The sequence below is a fragment of the Amyelois transitella genome, chromosome 21 (genome assembly GCF_032362555.1).
Source record: "Amyelois transitella isolate CPQ chromosome 21, ilAmyTran1.1, whole genome shotgun sequence".
NCBI lineage: Eukaryota > Metazoa > Arthropoda > Insecta > Lepidoptera > Pyralidae > Amyelois > Amyelois transitella.
This window is the reverse complement of record NC_083524.1, coordinates 9,369,152-9,385,987: the sequence shown is the minus strand read 5'-3', so window position 1 is coordinate 9,385,987 and position 16,836 is coordinate 9,369,152. Positions and strand designations below refer to the sequence as shown.

Here is a 16,836-nt window from a genome sequence, read left to right as displayed (position 1 = left end):
ACCTGTCACTATTCGAATCTCAATTTTATGGTTAAGCCAAACAGCTGAATGTGGCCTTTTGGTTTTTTCGAGAATGTTGGCTCTGTCTACCCCGCATGGGATATAGATGTGACTATATGTATGTATATATGTTCATGAGTTTTATACCGAAGATTTATAGGGAAATATACATAATACGTTTTTTTCCTGCAGAGTTAACAAGAATAACTTGCATTGCATATAAAGTTTGGAATAACAAGAACAATTTTATATTTAAACTTTACGACTATTGTTTTAACAAAACTGCACACTACAACGTCATCAATAATGCAGTGATGTAATAGCATAGTAGGCTTTGACAGCTGAATGAGATTTACTATGGACAAAAACTATTCACACGTTACATGCCAATTGTGTTAGCACGTGTGGTGTGGGCTGTGGTGGTTCCGGCCGATCAGGGTCATCTTATACTGGTTTTTGAGTTTTGAGGGTCCTTTAATCGTCTTTTATATTCTTCGTCTAGATAATTCAAAACCTAAATATTATTGTCACAGTACACGCTCACTCGGAATGTATATTTATGATACTATTAATCGAGCGGGATTGAATCTACATGTGGTACATTTCTCTCCCAACAAACCTCCGCATTTACCAAACCTTTAATTGTGCAAACTCCTAATTCTGGTATTCCATTCTCGCGTCTCTTTTTCCCATGACATTATTTTTATAAATTAATGTAATTTGCCTTTTGAAACACTGATAAAAATGGAAGTAAAACGAAGCGTCTTTGAAATCATCAGAATATCTTTGCCATCCTCAACTCATGCGCATAGGTTTGATGAATTAGGTAATGACAACTGTTATTATGTTGACACTTTCTAAAAATAACTTTAAATTGGCGACGCTAGTTATCATGACTCTAAAAAAATCTACGCAGAAATTAAGCAATTTGAATGTTGTTTTGGTAACCCTGATAGAAGAGCGTGCCGCTCTACTACGCCGGTGGGTGTTAATAAATGTTACACTTCCTTAAACATTTAAATTTTTCGAATTCCGCTTCGTAACAAAACATATATACATACATATAAAGGCTGCAGGTATATTTTCGTAAAGTTTGAATTTGAATTTTTATTCTGTAACAAAAAAATTTGTAAATAATAAAATCTGGAGATAAAGTTAGACCGAATGTCCAGCCTCTTTGCAAGTGTTGTAAATGTATTTTATGAAGACACGACTGAAACTGAAGTTTCTTTTGTCATTTAATATGTGTTTTACTTTTTGATGTTTTTTGTTTATAATTTTACTACATTTATACTTTACAAAACAAAAAAATCAATATATATTTCTTTATATGAAATAATGGTATAACGACACAACAATAGGTAAGTATTATTGTATATAGTCAAAAATACAAAATAATGCATAATACGGTAGTATAAGTACACCCTAACCCTGAAAAACGACCGCAGTCATATTTTAAGTCAAAATCGATGTTTGGTGGACAGCCGCGACGAATCATACGGAGCCCCATTCGTACAGTAGGTCACTATGTGATGGTTGTAGTTTATATCAGTTTGTCCAATGTTCTCGCTATGTTCCGGTATTTATTCAGCTCGCAATATAAATATTGTCGTTTTCATTAGCGCCCACGCTTCAAACAACTTCGACGGACACTATTGATTTCTGTGATGTCATACGACCCTGTATCTCTCTCATCCTTACGCACCTATCTTATCCTACTACTATTATAAAGGCGAAAGTTTGTATGGATGTATGGATGTTTGTTACTCTTTCACGCAAAAACTACTGAACCGATTACCATGAAATTTGGTATGTAGGTAGCTGAAGACCCAGAATAACACATAGGCTACTTTTTATCCCAGAGTTCCCGCGGGATTGATAGGGTTTCCATGCGGACGAAGTCGCGGGCGGCCTCTAGTACTTATATAAAATTCTCGTGTCACAATGTTCGTTCCCCGTACTCCTCCGAAACGGCTTGACCGATTCTCATTAAATTTTGTGAGCATATGGTGTAGGTCTGAGAATCGGCCAACATCTATTTTTCATAACTTTCAGTGATAAGGGTTGTTTACCCTTAACATTTTTTTTTAATAGAAATTACTTAAAAGTTATTTATATAGCAAAATAACGTTTGCCGGGTCAGCTAGTTTTATTATGTATATTTATATAAGAAGGTATTGTGTCATGCGACCCTTTAATATTTACATGATATTTAGTGACTTGCCATAAATTGAATTTGAATTTTGAAGTGGTTTCGTTCTTACCAGTTTCCTGCGAAATTCAAAGAAAGTCCAGTCTTCCGTTCGCTGGAGCCTTATTTAAGCTCATATACCTACCCACTTACCTATCATTTATTTCAGCGAGTGCTGATCTACATTGAAACACATTTTCTTGGGGCTTTCAATATATCAAGTATAAGGAACATAAAGGTTCTTGTGAGGATTCAAATACTCGTTTCGTATTATATGTCATACAAGTGTCTGCAGAATCGGAAATGCTTCATTGCGATAGAAGGGAACTGCTAATGGAATTGCGTCCGCCGGGCGAGTCAATGCGGCGGAAGCACGGCTTACAGGATTAACATATACCTACTTTATACCTGTAATGAGAATTTGTTCTTTGCTCAGTAACTACAGTTCTTGACACTCAGTTCTTTTCAATCCCTTTTCTATCATTGTAACTTACAATGTCTTAAATTCAAAACAAAAGAATTTCATTCTGTAATTCAACTCTGAGCATAGAAAAATCATAGCTAGAGAGAAAACACCTATATTGAATTGATGGTACGGTGGGTTTAGAAGATAGCTGTGCCATCTCGCGTTGATTAGTATGTTGGAGGTGACCTAGGTATATCCTGAGCTGTATGTACGTACCTTACCAGCCTAACCTAGACCAGTTCTGACCTACGACCATGACTATGTGCTTCGTCTTGTACGCTAAGTTATGTTTATACTTCAAACCTAAACAACACGACTACCATCGCGTGCTATCAGCTAGTATATTCCAAGCCAGCCGATGACGCCTGTCTTATCACGTTTCATAGAGAATACAAAGTGCAACTTTGTAAAGTAAGCGCCTAAGCGGTCCACTTGGGGGTAATCTGTGACTAGGTGTATGTCGCAGTTTATGACTTTGTTTATCAGTACATACTTAAATTTTAATAAGTATTACATTGTATATTGCCTAGCTCCGTGAATCTGTGAAAATATTGACTCATAAAATTTTTATTTGTTATGTTTTTTTGTATAGGAAGAACATTGATGAATATATAAAGCAAAACAAGAATACAGGGGTCGTGGCAAGGGTAAAGATGAAGTTTCTGACATTCTATCTGTAGTGCCGTGTGGTTCCCGGACTAAAGACTTATTCTTTAGTCCGGGAACCACACGGCACTACAGAACCACTCCCTGTTTTACCCATAGATCTCGTAAAAGGCGACTAATGGATATGCTGATAAACTTAGGATTTTTTCTAGTAGGCGATGGGCTAACTGTCATTTTTTGAATCTCAATTCCTTTATAAACGTGGCCTTTCGGTCTTTTTAAGACTGTTTGCTCTGTCTACCCTGCAAGGGATTTACATAGATGTATCCGGTCAATACAAACAATATGACGCCACATAGACGTGGATGTAGGTATGTATTATTATCGGAAAGAACCAACAAAGTTTCAGGTACACGTGAAACCTTAACTTGAACATTAAGGTTTTATATCTCGGCGGTCGTAAACAAACCGACTGAGGAAATTGAAACACCACACACTATTGTTGAAGAAATATTAACTTTACACCTTGTAATATTTGCCTCTGATTTCACGCGTCCGTGCGTAACCGTGATAAGTCAATGTTAATGCAAACTTACCTGAGGGATTGGGTAAAACTTTGCCGTGGTATTCCTTGGCATCAGCCAATGTTTATTAATGCAAAATTCCCTAAGGTCGGGGAGGGCCTTGTTATACTTACTGTTCCTTGACACGATATTTTGAATGTAACTTTTGCACCAATGAAACTTTTGTCTTTCTATGAGAATTATTTATAGAAGATTAAAAATTTCTCAAAATTACCAGTCATAGGTATAGTTACGAAAGTATCTACAACGATATTCGATTAGTTCGATCAGTGATTGTTAAGGTTCTAAGAGATTTGATAAGGGTCTGGTACATAGCAACTAATTATTGTTTCAGCGTCGGCAAGCTAAACCTGGTAGACTTGGCGGGCAGCGAGCGACAGCGCAAGACTGGAGCCAGCGCGGACCGGCTTCGGGAGGCGGCGAGGATCAACCAGGCCTTGTCCTCTCTGGGGAACGTCATCTCCGCGCTGGCTGAGAATAGCCCTCACGTGCCATACAGGTACTCTTATTTTGTTGTTTGACTCACAGACAATTATCACGGGACCAGGAAGATACGGTTTATTTTTTAATGAATATTTTTCTGTAGCGTTTGATAAAATTTATCATCCCTATTAAAGCTTTTTGAGATAATGCCGGTCAAACGGTCATGTACTCTTAATTTCTCATAAATCATTATTGAAAAGACTAATAGCAATTGTAACGGAAATATTACCGAAGCAAGCAGTTAATGTACTGATAAATATAGGTGTTCCTCAAGGGTTAATTTTAGGTCCATCTAAACTCGCAAAATGTAATTCTTAGTTTTATTAAGTAATCTTAGCTTAAACTAGATTTATTTTATGTCCACAGAGACTCAAAACTGACACGCATCCTGCAAGACTCCCTAGGCGGCAACAGCAAGACGATCATGATCGCCAACATCGGGCCCGCCTGCTACAACTACGACGAGACCATCACCACGCTTCGGTACGCGCACCGAGCCAAAGGTTAGTCACATATTGACTTTGTCTAGATTTTTAGACTGCGCATTATTGTGCATGCGCAGTATTTACTCATTGAAATGAGGATAAATAAGATTTGTAATAAGGCTAAAAAAAGCATTTTTGTTTTTTTTTTTAACCGGTTAGGGCAATTAGTTAGACAATAGGTTTCTCAATACGGGTAACATTTACCTAATATTTTATTGACATCCAAAATTAGTTAGGGTTAAGGTTACTTTCGCTTCTAAAACACAATAGTAGAACGAGCGGTAAAGAAAACTTAAATGCAGTGACTTTCTATGTACTTTTTAAAAATCATCGATTTAAATTTCTTTTCTCCAGCGATAAAGAACAAGCCAGTCCGCAACGAAGACCCGAAAGACGCCAAACTCCGCGAGTACCAGGCGGAGATTGAGAGGCTGCGCATGCTCATCGAGCAGCGGAAAGTGGCGGACAGGAAGCCGCTGAAGAAGGCCAGGCCGGTCCGGGCCGGGAAACTTAACAGCACTGCTGATAGTTGTGAGCATGAGATCAAATTATAACATTGAAAGACGAAAATAAACCGACGTCCAATTTTATCTTATTCATTTAAATGATAGACGTGGAAGTCATAACCGTTGAAATATCTCCAAATTCCCATCTTCTTATACTGGCAATTTGGAGATAAATATAGATCACCAGATATACCAGATACAGTCAAATATTTCACCTTTTTTATTTGGGTTTATAATTAGGTTTAATTAAAAAGTTTCAATGAAAACGAAACTCACTTCTTGTATCTAAGTAAATAAATAACGCTTGTACATTTCCAGCCGAACTTGAAGAAGAAACAGTAAGCATAGAAAACGAGCACATCCTTGCAGAATCCACTATAGAACAGGAGAAATGCAAGACGGAAGAGTTAGAGCAACAAATACGAGCACTGGAAGACAGACTGGTCCAGGGAGGGGGAGGAAAAGACTTGATAAACAACCTCAATGAGAGCCAGATTATACTGGAGCAGAGAAACATGGAGATAGCCGAGAGGAAGAAACGGGAAGTGGAGATGCAGCAGAAGATAGACTTGGAGGAGGAGACGACGGCGATCGTGACGAACACGTTTGCGACGCTACAGCAGGAGGTGGACCATAAGACGCAAAGGTGAAAAAATATATTACCGTTATTATATTACCGGTATAGAACCGTTGTTTGACAATGGTTTGGCCTATAAAATTATTTGGAAGACAGATCTTTGCATCTTGAATGTTTTGTCGATCGAAAAGATCTTTACTTTTTTGTCGACGAATCGTTGAAGATAAAAAATACTGTCATCCGATGGCTCAAATAGGAAAAATTATGTCGTTGTATCACTCGTAGAAGTTTGACCAAATGTCGGAGTTTTTTTTTTATAGAGTTTGAAGTTTAAAGTTGCAGAGTCCGAGATACTGTCAAAGAAACCATGAGGCGTTTTTGGTTTCAGATTAAAAAAGTGCCTGTCGAAGTACGCGTGCCTCCGCGAAGAAATGGTTGAACAACGCGAGGCGCACGACAGCGAGCGGCGCGAGAGAGAACAATTGCAGGCCAGTATTAGTTTTACTTTATGCTGGGTACATTTTTGGACTTCCATTTGTCATTTAGGACTTGATATTTGCCTTGTCCTTGTACTTTAGCGAGCTTACTTTGTAGGTTAAGATTTGAAGGCATTACACTTGGCACGTTCCCCGTGAGGGATTTATGCTCTACGTGATAATATGCCGTGCCGTGTGGTTCCCGGCACCAATACAAAAAAACAATAGGACCACTCCATCTCTTTCCTATGGATGTCGTAAAAGGCGACTAAGGGATAGGCTTATAAACTTGGGATTCTTTTTAGGCGATGGGCTAGCAACCTGTCACTATTTGAATCTCAATTCTATCATTAAGCCAAATAGCTGAACGTGGCCATTCAGTCTATTCGAGACTGTTGGCTCTGTCTACCCCGCAAGGGATATAGACGTGACCATATGTATGTATGTGATAATATGTTTTGGGGACGATATGCCTGACTTGCGAATCGCTCTCCAGGCGGCGTTGGTGGGCGAGCTGCGCCGCCGCCTGCTGCTGGCGGACAGCTTCCTGCCGCAGGCGGGGCGGCCCGCCGCGCTGCGCCTGCGCTACAACGAGGACAGCGACTGCTGGGAGCTGCCCGAGCACAGGTACATACATGTACCATTTATTGTTGTTTATGTTATATGTTATAGAGACTGCTTGTGAGCGGCTTCATAATGGGTGTAGTGTAGGTCACTCCAGGCCCAAACATTCAGATGGACCGATAGCGCAACAGGAATATATAGGTACTCGATCAAAGCAATTTTTATTGACACACGCAAATTCCGATCTATATCCGAGAGAAAAATTGTCACTGTCAGAATCTAAGTCAGTGAAAAAAAAAACATTATCGATATATAAAACTCTTCCGTTACTGGTTGACTGACCAACATACAACACACAACTCGAACTGCTGTGTCTAGACTAGACACTTGAAATTTGGAAGGTACGTAGGTTCCTGATGTAATCATGGAGTGCACTAACAATGTTTTTCCCGAAATTCTCGCTGGAACGGGAATTAACGGGTTTTGTCGCTATACGCGAGTGGGCACGAGCGTCGTATAGTAAATATTTATGTGTACACATTACAGTGGCACGGAGCCGCTAGCGGAGCGGCCGCTGGCGGCGCCGGGGCGGCGGCGCGCGATGTGCTCCCTCAGCGCGGGGGCGACAGAGCCTCGGCGCCGCGCCGACAACCTGCTCGACCTGCAGCCGCTGCCGCTGCCCTCCACCACGCGGCCCTACCGCGTCACGCATACTAGTCACACGCAGGTATGTCAGTACAATAAAATCGAGGCTTTGAAGTTTATATAAAGTTTATTCAAAGATCTATTTATCGCCCTCTAGATCAAATTTGTTTAAATTATGAACATACCTATGACCTGATGTTACGCAACGAGTTATTTCGTTTATATGGAAATGTAAGGAGCCCACACTTCATTATTTTTTTTGGATTATATTGCGAGCATACTTTTTCAGTTTGTAACAGACTTAATGTTGTACGATATTCGCACGTAGGTTCAAACCAATAAAACACAAACTGGAGGTGTCGGTAGAGACTATGTTTTCCATTTGCCCCGATTCCTGCATACTTCTTAGCTTCATCCAAATTCACTTCTCTCTTCTCGCAAGCTGGGTGGTTTATAGCACTTTTGACATAATCTATCCAGTATTATCTCATACAAATTCAAACATTACAACTCCTGACGTTCGTAGACGTGTTGCGTTTATCAGTGAGACACTTTTAACCCAATTCCACATATTCCAGAGATCGGTAACGCCGGTGAAGAAGGAGCCGGACATCCCGGCCGCCCCCCGGCGCGCCGCGCCCCCCGCGGCCCCCGCCCCCGCGCCCCCCGCGGCCCGCGCGCGCCGCGCACACACCGCGCGGCTCGGCACGGCGGGCGGCCGGTAGGAGGGAGGGAGTACGGCCTGAAACCGATTGTCAACAATCTCTTAGAACAATGCGACAACATAGTTTTTCGACAAAGTAAGTTGGCCGAAAGGACTTTAATCTTTGGACGATTCGTCGACAGAATGAACTTTTTTGTTGGCGAATCGTACAAAGATAAAATATCCAGTCTTTCAACTTCTAGAAACGAAAAATTATGTCGTCCAATTATTCTTAGATCAAACGCCAGTCGAAAACAGTTTCAGACTAGTGAATAGAACTCATCTTTGCGTGTCCCCGGTTGTAACCTCCGTCGCCGTGCTTCGGGGTCTGGATTTACTAAGAAGGTATAGACACGTTCGGGAGTTATTGTTGGGAATCGATCGCGGGGTAATACGGACGGAGTTAATCATGTAGTGTCATGAATCAAGAAAAAATATAGTTATGATCGTATGATCGCTTTTGTCAGGCGTCAATCAACTTACTTCCTAAAAGCAAAATGAACGTAAACATTACGTTACGAATACAATGACATTATGCGATTAAGTACTGTAGAAAGAATTTCCACAAATGTAATACGAATTTTAAGATTCTTATATATTAGTAAATCGAGAACCTTGATTTGATGGAATAAATGACAACACAATGAAGACCTTAGCCAATACTCTGTTCGTGTTATCAAAACGCAAACACAACCCAATAAATCAGCATGAAAGTCTATCGATGAGTCTTAAGTTGAAAACTGGCTGCTGTCAAACAGGTACTTGTACATAACCCCTGCTCGTGTGCGTTTCTAAGTTACCGAATTGAAAAATAAACCGTGATGTGATCTCATCGTGTAAGTTTCAGTATTGCAGAATGATGCCGCTTGTAGTTTATTCGTAAGGCTGTGTGCGAGCGCCTCGTCACGCCGATATGTTATAAAATGCCCGATTTTTTTATTATTTTCTACCGTTGTTATTTTTGTAAATTTTATTTTCTACTCCGTCGCTTTTCATCGTGAAGCGAGTGATATTAGGTAGTTTGTTATAGTGTTCGTTCAAATTGATATGTATAACGTGAAATTGTATATTTTCAATTAATTTTTAGTATTTTATACTCGATGGCTGCGAATGGCGTATATTGCAACGCGTTACCAAAGAAACGGCCCATTCCATGATTTAGTTGTTGATATTAACATTATGTACCAGTGATCATGTTCCTTTACGCACGTAAATTTTGTAAGTTTTGTTGTGAATATATTATTTATTTCTAGGCCCGGTTTCTAGTCAATGGTCTTGTATACAAATATTGTAAATATTATTAAACATTGTAGGTATTTAAAAAGTATTTAGACATAGTGTAGGTAGTTGCTAAAATTCGCACAATACTTTTTGAATACCAATGAGTCGCTCATTACCAAATTAGTATTGTTACACTCAGACCAAAAATTAACGGTATCAATTATTATGTTCGACGATCAAGTAAAAGATTGTAATAGGAAATCATGAGAACACGATGTCCGAATTTACTGCTCGTGGCAGCTGATAAAATAATTACGTTTAATGATGTCTGTATAAGATTAGCAATATTTACATTAGGTCTAGCACATAATTGGGGAGGATCTGTCATTTATTTATTTTTTAATATTGCCGCCTAATATTTTTTTTTTTCATAAATCAGAGACAAAATATTATAAAACAAATACAAAAAAGGCATGTTTGAACAAAACTAATGTTTTTAGCCTTTACTATGTGTAAAATATATTTTCTTGATAAGCTCTCGCGAGTTATGTGCTAGGGTGTGTAATATTATGTATATTCTTTCATTGGCTTATTTTATATTGTATTATGAGATTGAATGGAGGTTATCATGTGATATGTCGCCGGAATCCGCTAGTCAGCTGTGCCGCAAACTCGCTTATACTCACTAATAAAGAAATGAATTTTTAAGTGTTTTCGTATTTTCTTTTAAAGTTACCTTTTTCCAAACAGACCTTAGTATACCTATATAATACTGCAAGCATAAAGCAAATAGCTATGCGTGGATCTAATAATACCATTGACATACATACCTACGTACAGAGAAATTTGCATTACATGTAACTAATCATCCTTCTGTGGTTTATCCCGGTAGCATCCTCGTTGGTTAAGGGTTAACCCGGAACTCAGCTTATACCAAGAAGAGTGCGAAAGCAGATCAATCTGCCAGTCAAATAAAAAGAAGGTTCTGCCTTAATCCTCGTGAGTTTATTCTCCTGTTGACGGTTAAGTCTAATCTATCTCTGGTCATGGTTTTAGTGAGGCTGGACGTACAGATGTCCTCATGACGCCTCATGATGTCACCCTTAACGTAACAGCAGGTTAGCTTGCTTTCAAAATAATCTGCGTAACCTAATTCAGAAAAAGTCACTGGTGTATTGCCGCAGCGGGATTGGAATCCCGGCTATTCCGTCGGGATCTATACCTACCACCCGTCCACCAATGGCCGACGTATGTATTGTAAAATTTACTAGGTAGGTACCAAAGTAATTTATTACATAGATACCAACATAATAGTGCCTGTCAAAATAAAAGAGCAATACTACTTACATTGATTACTACAAATTAATAAACTTCCGGGAAAAAGGCGTAATTTTATGTGTATGATGTAGGTATGTATGATACTACAAATTGTAATTTTCTATGCGGTTGTATTTAGATTATGATGGCTTTTATTTATTTTTATTTATTAACTAGCTGTGCCTGCGACTTCGTCCGCGTGGAATAGTTATTTTGGGCATCATTGAAGCCCTCAAGGATGCTCCTTCCCCGTTTTTTCACATTTTCCATTATTTCTTCGCTCCTTATAGTTGCACCTAGACGTTTTATAGCCTAAAGCCTTCCTCGATAAATGGTCTATTCAACACAATAATCTTTCAAATCGAACCAGTAGTTCTTGAGATTAGCACATTCAAACAAACAAACAAACTCTTCAGTTTTATAATATTAGTATAGATAAATCTAAGTGCCTATTTAAACTAAAAAAAAATATTCTAATAGAATTATAACCAGAAATATGTACCTACAACTTACAAAAGAAAAAGAAATGAAAATAAAGTTAAAACGCCTGTGCAATACTATCTTGCCGTCGTCGGGTCTTCCCATACTTTTACCCTTAGAGAGTCGGAGTAGATTGGTGAGGGCTTTTGGCCCTCTTCAATGGCATCATCGCTGCCTACGACTGTAGGCAGGTCGATGTGGCGGCCGTGTAGGCCTGGGTCTTCACGTCTTCATACACTGGGAGTTGCCATCGGCGGCGGCGTCGTCACTGGTCGACGACGTCTGCTGCAAGGCAGCGAGGGGAGAGTTTCAACCGACGGCCCGGAGGGCGGGCGTGGAGCGGCGCAATGCCGCGCAGGTGGCCGTGTGATGACGCGTCCGCCCTCTCGAATATCTACGTTCTCCCACTTCAGGTCCCTGAGGATCGTCGAGTTCCTCACGTAGCGCGGGGCTCCGACGACTGCTCTGAGACTTTGGTTCTCTTGGGCTCTGAGTCTTCTCCTGTTGGTCTCAGAGCAGAATGTGTACCACGCCGGGGCCGCGTACGTGTGGCGGGATCTGACATATGTTCCGTAGATCCCGAGCTTCGTCCTCAGGGGGAGGCTGGAGGAGAGAACTTCGTGAAGTCTCCCCCTGGCTGCCTTGGTCATAAAGCTTGCGCTCGCCTCCTGCCCCTTTTATACCCTGCCGCCGCGAGCCGCGTCGAGCGCGGCAACCGTTACGCAAAAATAATCCTTATAGCATGATTCAGTATTTACGCGCGATGGCTTGTTAGGGTATTATTTTATTTCATGTATAAATTTGGTGTTTCTATACCGATTTCGATGATTCTTTTTTTAAATGAATAGGTACTTATATAAATTTTTAAGAATTACGAATGAGTGTGAGTGTTATTGGTATTATAAACATCAGAGTAAGGAAATATAATCAGAAATCTCCGAACTGCTAAGCTATTAGGAATTACACGTGTTATTGTGAGTCAACCATAAAAGATAGACTTATGCTGTCTTGGGATATTTTTTTAATAATTTTATGTAGAATATTTCCGTTATACATGGTTTCGCTGTATCTTTAACCATTAAGGCTGCACACGCGACGGAAGCTTAAAAAATCAAGTAACTTCTCCCGTTTTCCCAACATTTCCTTTCACTGCTCTGCTCCTAGTGATTGTAGCGTAATGAAAAGTATACTATAACCTGCTCAGGAGTATGAAGAATAACTGTACCAAGTTTCGTTAAAATCCGTCAAGTAGTTTTTGTTTCTATAAAGAACATACAGACAGACAGACAGACAGACAGACAGACAGACAAAAATTTTACTGATTGCATTTTTGGCTTCAGTATCGATCACTTATCACCCCCTGATAGTTATTTTGAAAATATATTCCATGTACAGAATTGACCTCTCTACAGATTTATTATAAGTATAGATAACTCACAAAACAGATTACAACCAGAAATAGGATATACAATGAGGAGTAAAAAGCTTAGGTCTCAACTGTAATCCACAACTTTTAAATTATTTATTGACATATTTTTTTATTTATTTGAACTTTATGCACATAAAATGTACAACTGGTAGACATAATGCCAATACAAGGCATTCTCTGCTAGCATATATTCAAATGGCATTAAATTTTATTTCATTTTATGGCATTTTCTAAGATAATAATTTTCATAAAAGTAGTTTTGAACCTTAAACAATTGTAAAATAAAGAAGAAATTAAGAATACAATCGCTTATTTAAAAAAATGTTACAAATCCGCTTCTGCGTGGCATTCTACAGTTCGATTCCATTGCCATATCCTACCTCATTGACATTTAGTGTTGCTAGCTGTCGATAAAGTATTTCGTTTTATCGATGCTAAGTTAACAACAGGCTTAGTGTCATAAATTTTTTTGATTATTATTGCCTGAGCATCTTTATTTAAAGATAGCCAAATATTGTTTAAACGGGAAGAACATTAAATAATGTTATTAAATAATGCTTTTCCCGTTTATACAATATGTGACAAAATACTGTCCTACCCAAGAACGTTTAACTAAGAACCGTATACGGGGTGAATTTGAGGAAATTTCCACAGCATGTTTGGATGAATTAAGTATTTTTCATTTATCATGCATGAAACTGAGTAGGTTTCCATAACAACAATAGGGTACCGGACAACTTTTCAGATTGTGTTTAAAAATAATCTTTATTTATTTATATATCCATAAAAAATATTATTTTAAATAAATAAATCTTTTGGAGTATTTAAAACCGTCAAAAACGTAATTTATTTAAAATTGCCGCGAAAACAGCACTTTACGTCAATTCAGATCGCGTGACGTCATATGTTTGGAAAACAAACTACAAGCCATATTACTTATATCTTAGGAGATTTTAATGCCCATCCACACGAACTGTTCTATAATGAGCTCAGTAGTTTCTGTTCCGATTTGAGCTGGGTTTATGCTGACGTAGAGAAAATAGGCTTGCAAAGTAATACTTATACGTACGTTAGCGCAGCACATGGGTGTAAAAGATGGCTAGACCATTGTGTCGTCTCGGACGCGGCCTGGAAAACAGTTGTGGAGGTAGGTGTCATAGAGGATGTGTTTGTATCGGATCACATACCCTTGTATGTTAAGAGTGACATTAGCATTTTAAGACCTGAATTGGCATCTTCTCTCTTGCACCGAAGCACTGTTGTGTGGGGAGCGCGTGAAGAGAAACAGGTGGCGAGGTATAGTGAATTATGTAATCATAGTTTGAGTGAAGTTGATTTTCCCCCAGAGTTCACGGAGTGTAGTCGTGGAGCATGTAGCCTGAGTGGACATAAACTGGTGTTAGACCGTTTGTACAGTGACATTGTAAAGTCCTTAAGTGAAGCGGCAAGTAAAACTAGTGAGAGATCTGAGGGGGGGAAAAGCAGCTACAAACATCTATGTGGTTGGAACAAACACGTTCACGAGGCTCACAGGGTGGCCAGGCTTAATTACAGACTGTGGTTGCTATACAATCGCCCTAGTTCAGGTAGAATATATGTACAGATGAAGGAGTCGCGTAAAATTTTTAAGAGCCGTCTACAATGGTGTCAAAAAAATCAAGATATACTTAAAATGAATGTCTTAGCTAAGTATAGAGCGGAAAAGCGGTTTGACAGATTTTGGAAAGCGACAAAAAGGCTTGATGTTAGGCCTGGCCTGCCCGCGAGTGTGGAGGGGGAAAGCGAGCCTATTAGTATTGCCAATATGTTTCGAAATCATTTTAGGGTTAGCTCACAGTTGGGGCCTTCGGCTCCCTCTTATGTTGAGCTTAGCGGACAGACTCCACTGATATGTATTTCGGCAAAACAGATTAAAATGGCGATAAATGGTATGAGTGGTGGAAAATCTCCTGGCCATGATGGCATCAGTGTGGAGCATTTGAAACATGCCGGTGCTCACTTGCCCAGGGTGCTCGCTCTCTTCTTTACAATGTGTATTAGCCACTCTTATCTTCCACATGAAATGTTGAAAACGGTTGTGATACCCATTGTGAAGAATAGGGCGGGTGACGTTTCGGTAAAGGGGAACTACCGCCCCATTTCGCTAGCAACAACCATTGCTAAGGTGTTTGACAGTGTGCTAAACTCGATTTTACAGAAGTTTGCTGATATTCACGATGCACAGTTTGGATTTCGTACCAAGCTGTCTACGGAAAGCGCAATTGTGAGTTTAAAGCACACTGTCAAATACTACACAAGTCGCAGGACGCAGGTGTATGGCTGTTTCCTTGACCTCTCGACGGCTTTTGACCTTGTGTCATACAACAAGCTCTGGAGTAAGCTGAGTGAGGGGGGTATGCCGGCGGAAATCATAAATATATTTAAATTTTGGTACGCCAATCAATCTAATGTTGTGAAGTGGGCGGGTGCATTTTCAGAGCCATATGTGTTGGAGAGCGGGGTGAGACAGGGTGGTTTAACGTCTCCCACGCTCTTTAACATATACATCAACGATCTCATCGTTGAGCTGAGCAGCATGCGTGTCGGATGTCGGTTGGATGGCGTTAATCTAAATAATATTAGTTACGCCGATGACATGGTGCTGCTTAGTCCGACGGTGGGGGGGATAAACACCCTGCTTGAAGTGTGTCAGACCTATGCCGCCAATCATGGGCTGATTTATAATGTCAGGAAAACCGAGTATATGGTCTTTGAGGCCCCCGGTAACCGCCCCAATGTCACATTGAGTATCACTCTCGGTGGAGTTGAAATAAAACGCGTGACAAAATTCAAATACCTGGGACACATTGTTACTGAGGACCTTAAAGATGATGAGGACATTGATAGAGAACGCAGGGCGCTAGCGGTGAGGGGGAATATGCTGATCCGCAGATTCTCTCGTTGTACTGAAGATGTCAAGATCACGCTGTTCAAATCATACTGTCAGAATATGTACACGGGAAGTCTGTGGGTGGGCTGTACCCAAAAGGCGATGGACGCACTGCGTGTTCTATACAATAACGTTTTCAGGATGATGCTGGGATTGCCTCGTTTCTGTAGCGCCTCAGGTATGTTCGCGGAATACCAAGTCGATAGCTTTGCGGCTATTATGCGCAAGAAGACCTCGTCGCTAATTTTTAGAATACGGGACAGTCCCAATAGCATTTTGAAGACGTTGGCAGACAGGTTCTCCTCTCCGTTGTGGGCTGTTTTTGTGAGGAGGGTGATCTGTGAAAGAAATGAGCCGATCTGATCACTCTCCATTTTATTTTATTTTATTTTATATTTTATTTTATTTTATTTTATTTTATTTTATTTTTTATGTTTTAGTATTTCTTATCGTGCCATGTTACTAACAAATCTAGACTAAGTTTACTAACATTGATATGGATCCGTGGCTATCTGAAATAAACAATTTTTATTTTTATTTTATTTTTATTTTATTTTATTTATTTTATTACAAGTGATCAGTGCTTGGATAATTTAAGTATTTTCTCACAGATCTAGAAACATGCAAAACCCATAAATATCTAACCTTTAAAATCATAGAAAAAAAACATATGTGAAAATAACTTTGTAAACAATGAAACTAGTTTTAGGTTATGTTTTCGTTTGTAATTTCTTCAATCATTTCTGTTATTAAGATAAACAAAAAGAGGTTGAAATACTTACACAAATGTTTTCGCATTGCTAAATTCAGCAAAATAAAAGTCGGTATTAGTGGCAAAGGAACTGCCGACCATGAAAATATCAATCTTTTGAGAGATTTCTATTGTCGGTTTGTAACCTTGTTCCATGATAAAAGCTTGATAGGCGGCTTCAAGCACTTGCGACAACTTCTGTTATGAGTAAAGTCCTTCAATTCGTAACTAACTACAATTAAATATTTTTAGAAAAATGCAAATAAATCGTAGAATAACTCGAAATAACATACAAAGCAGTGGTGTTTACTTATCAGTCATTACGTATGACGTCACTCACTGTGATTGGTGTTTGGGTTCTTACGCTGCACAGATAAAAAATATTGGATTTTTGCAACTTTATTTATTGATTTAAAATTATAA

At 39.4% G+C, this 16,836-nt stretch overlaps 1 protein-coding gene across 1 annotated transcript in view; it reads left to right on the top strand.

Moving 5' to 3' along the window:
• Positions 1 to 10,215, top strand: part of LOC106140661 (kinesin-like protein Klp68D) — a 30,819-nt gene extending 20,604 nt beyond the window's left edge. The window contains exons 5-12 of the mRNA XM_060950262.1: positions 4,182 to 4,346; positions 4,697 to 4,833; positions 5,170 to 5,346; positions 5,640 to 5,967; positions 6,287 to 6,386; positions 6,871 to 7,001; positions 7,485 to 7,665; positions 8,162 to 10,215. Coding sequence (XP_060806245.1) covers positions 4,182 to 4,346; positions 4,697 to 4,833; positions 5,170 to 5,346; positions 5,640 to 5,967; positions 6,287 to 6,386; positions 6,871 to 7,001; positions 7,485 to 7,665; positions 8,162 to 8,308 — 1,366 coding nt within the window. The 3' untranslated portion in view covers positions 8,309 to 10,215. The remainder of the gene's footprint in view (positions 1 to 4,181; positions 4,347 to 4,696; positions 4,834 to 5,169; positions 5,347 to 5,639; positions 5,968 to 6,286; positions 6,387 to 6,870; positions 7,002 to 7,484; positions 7,666 to 8,161) is intronic.
• Positions 10,216 to 16,836: the final 6,621 nt, after the last annotated feature.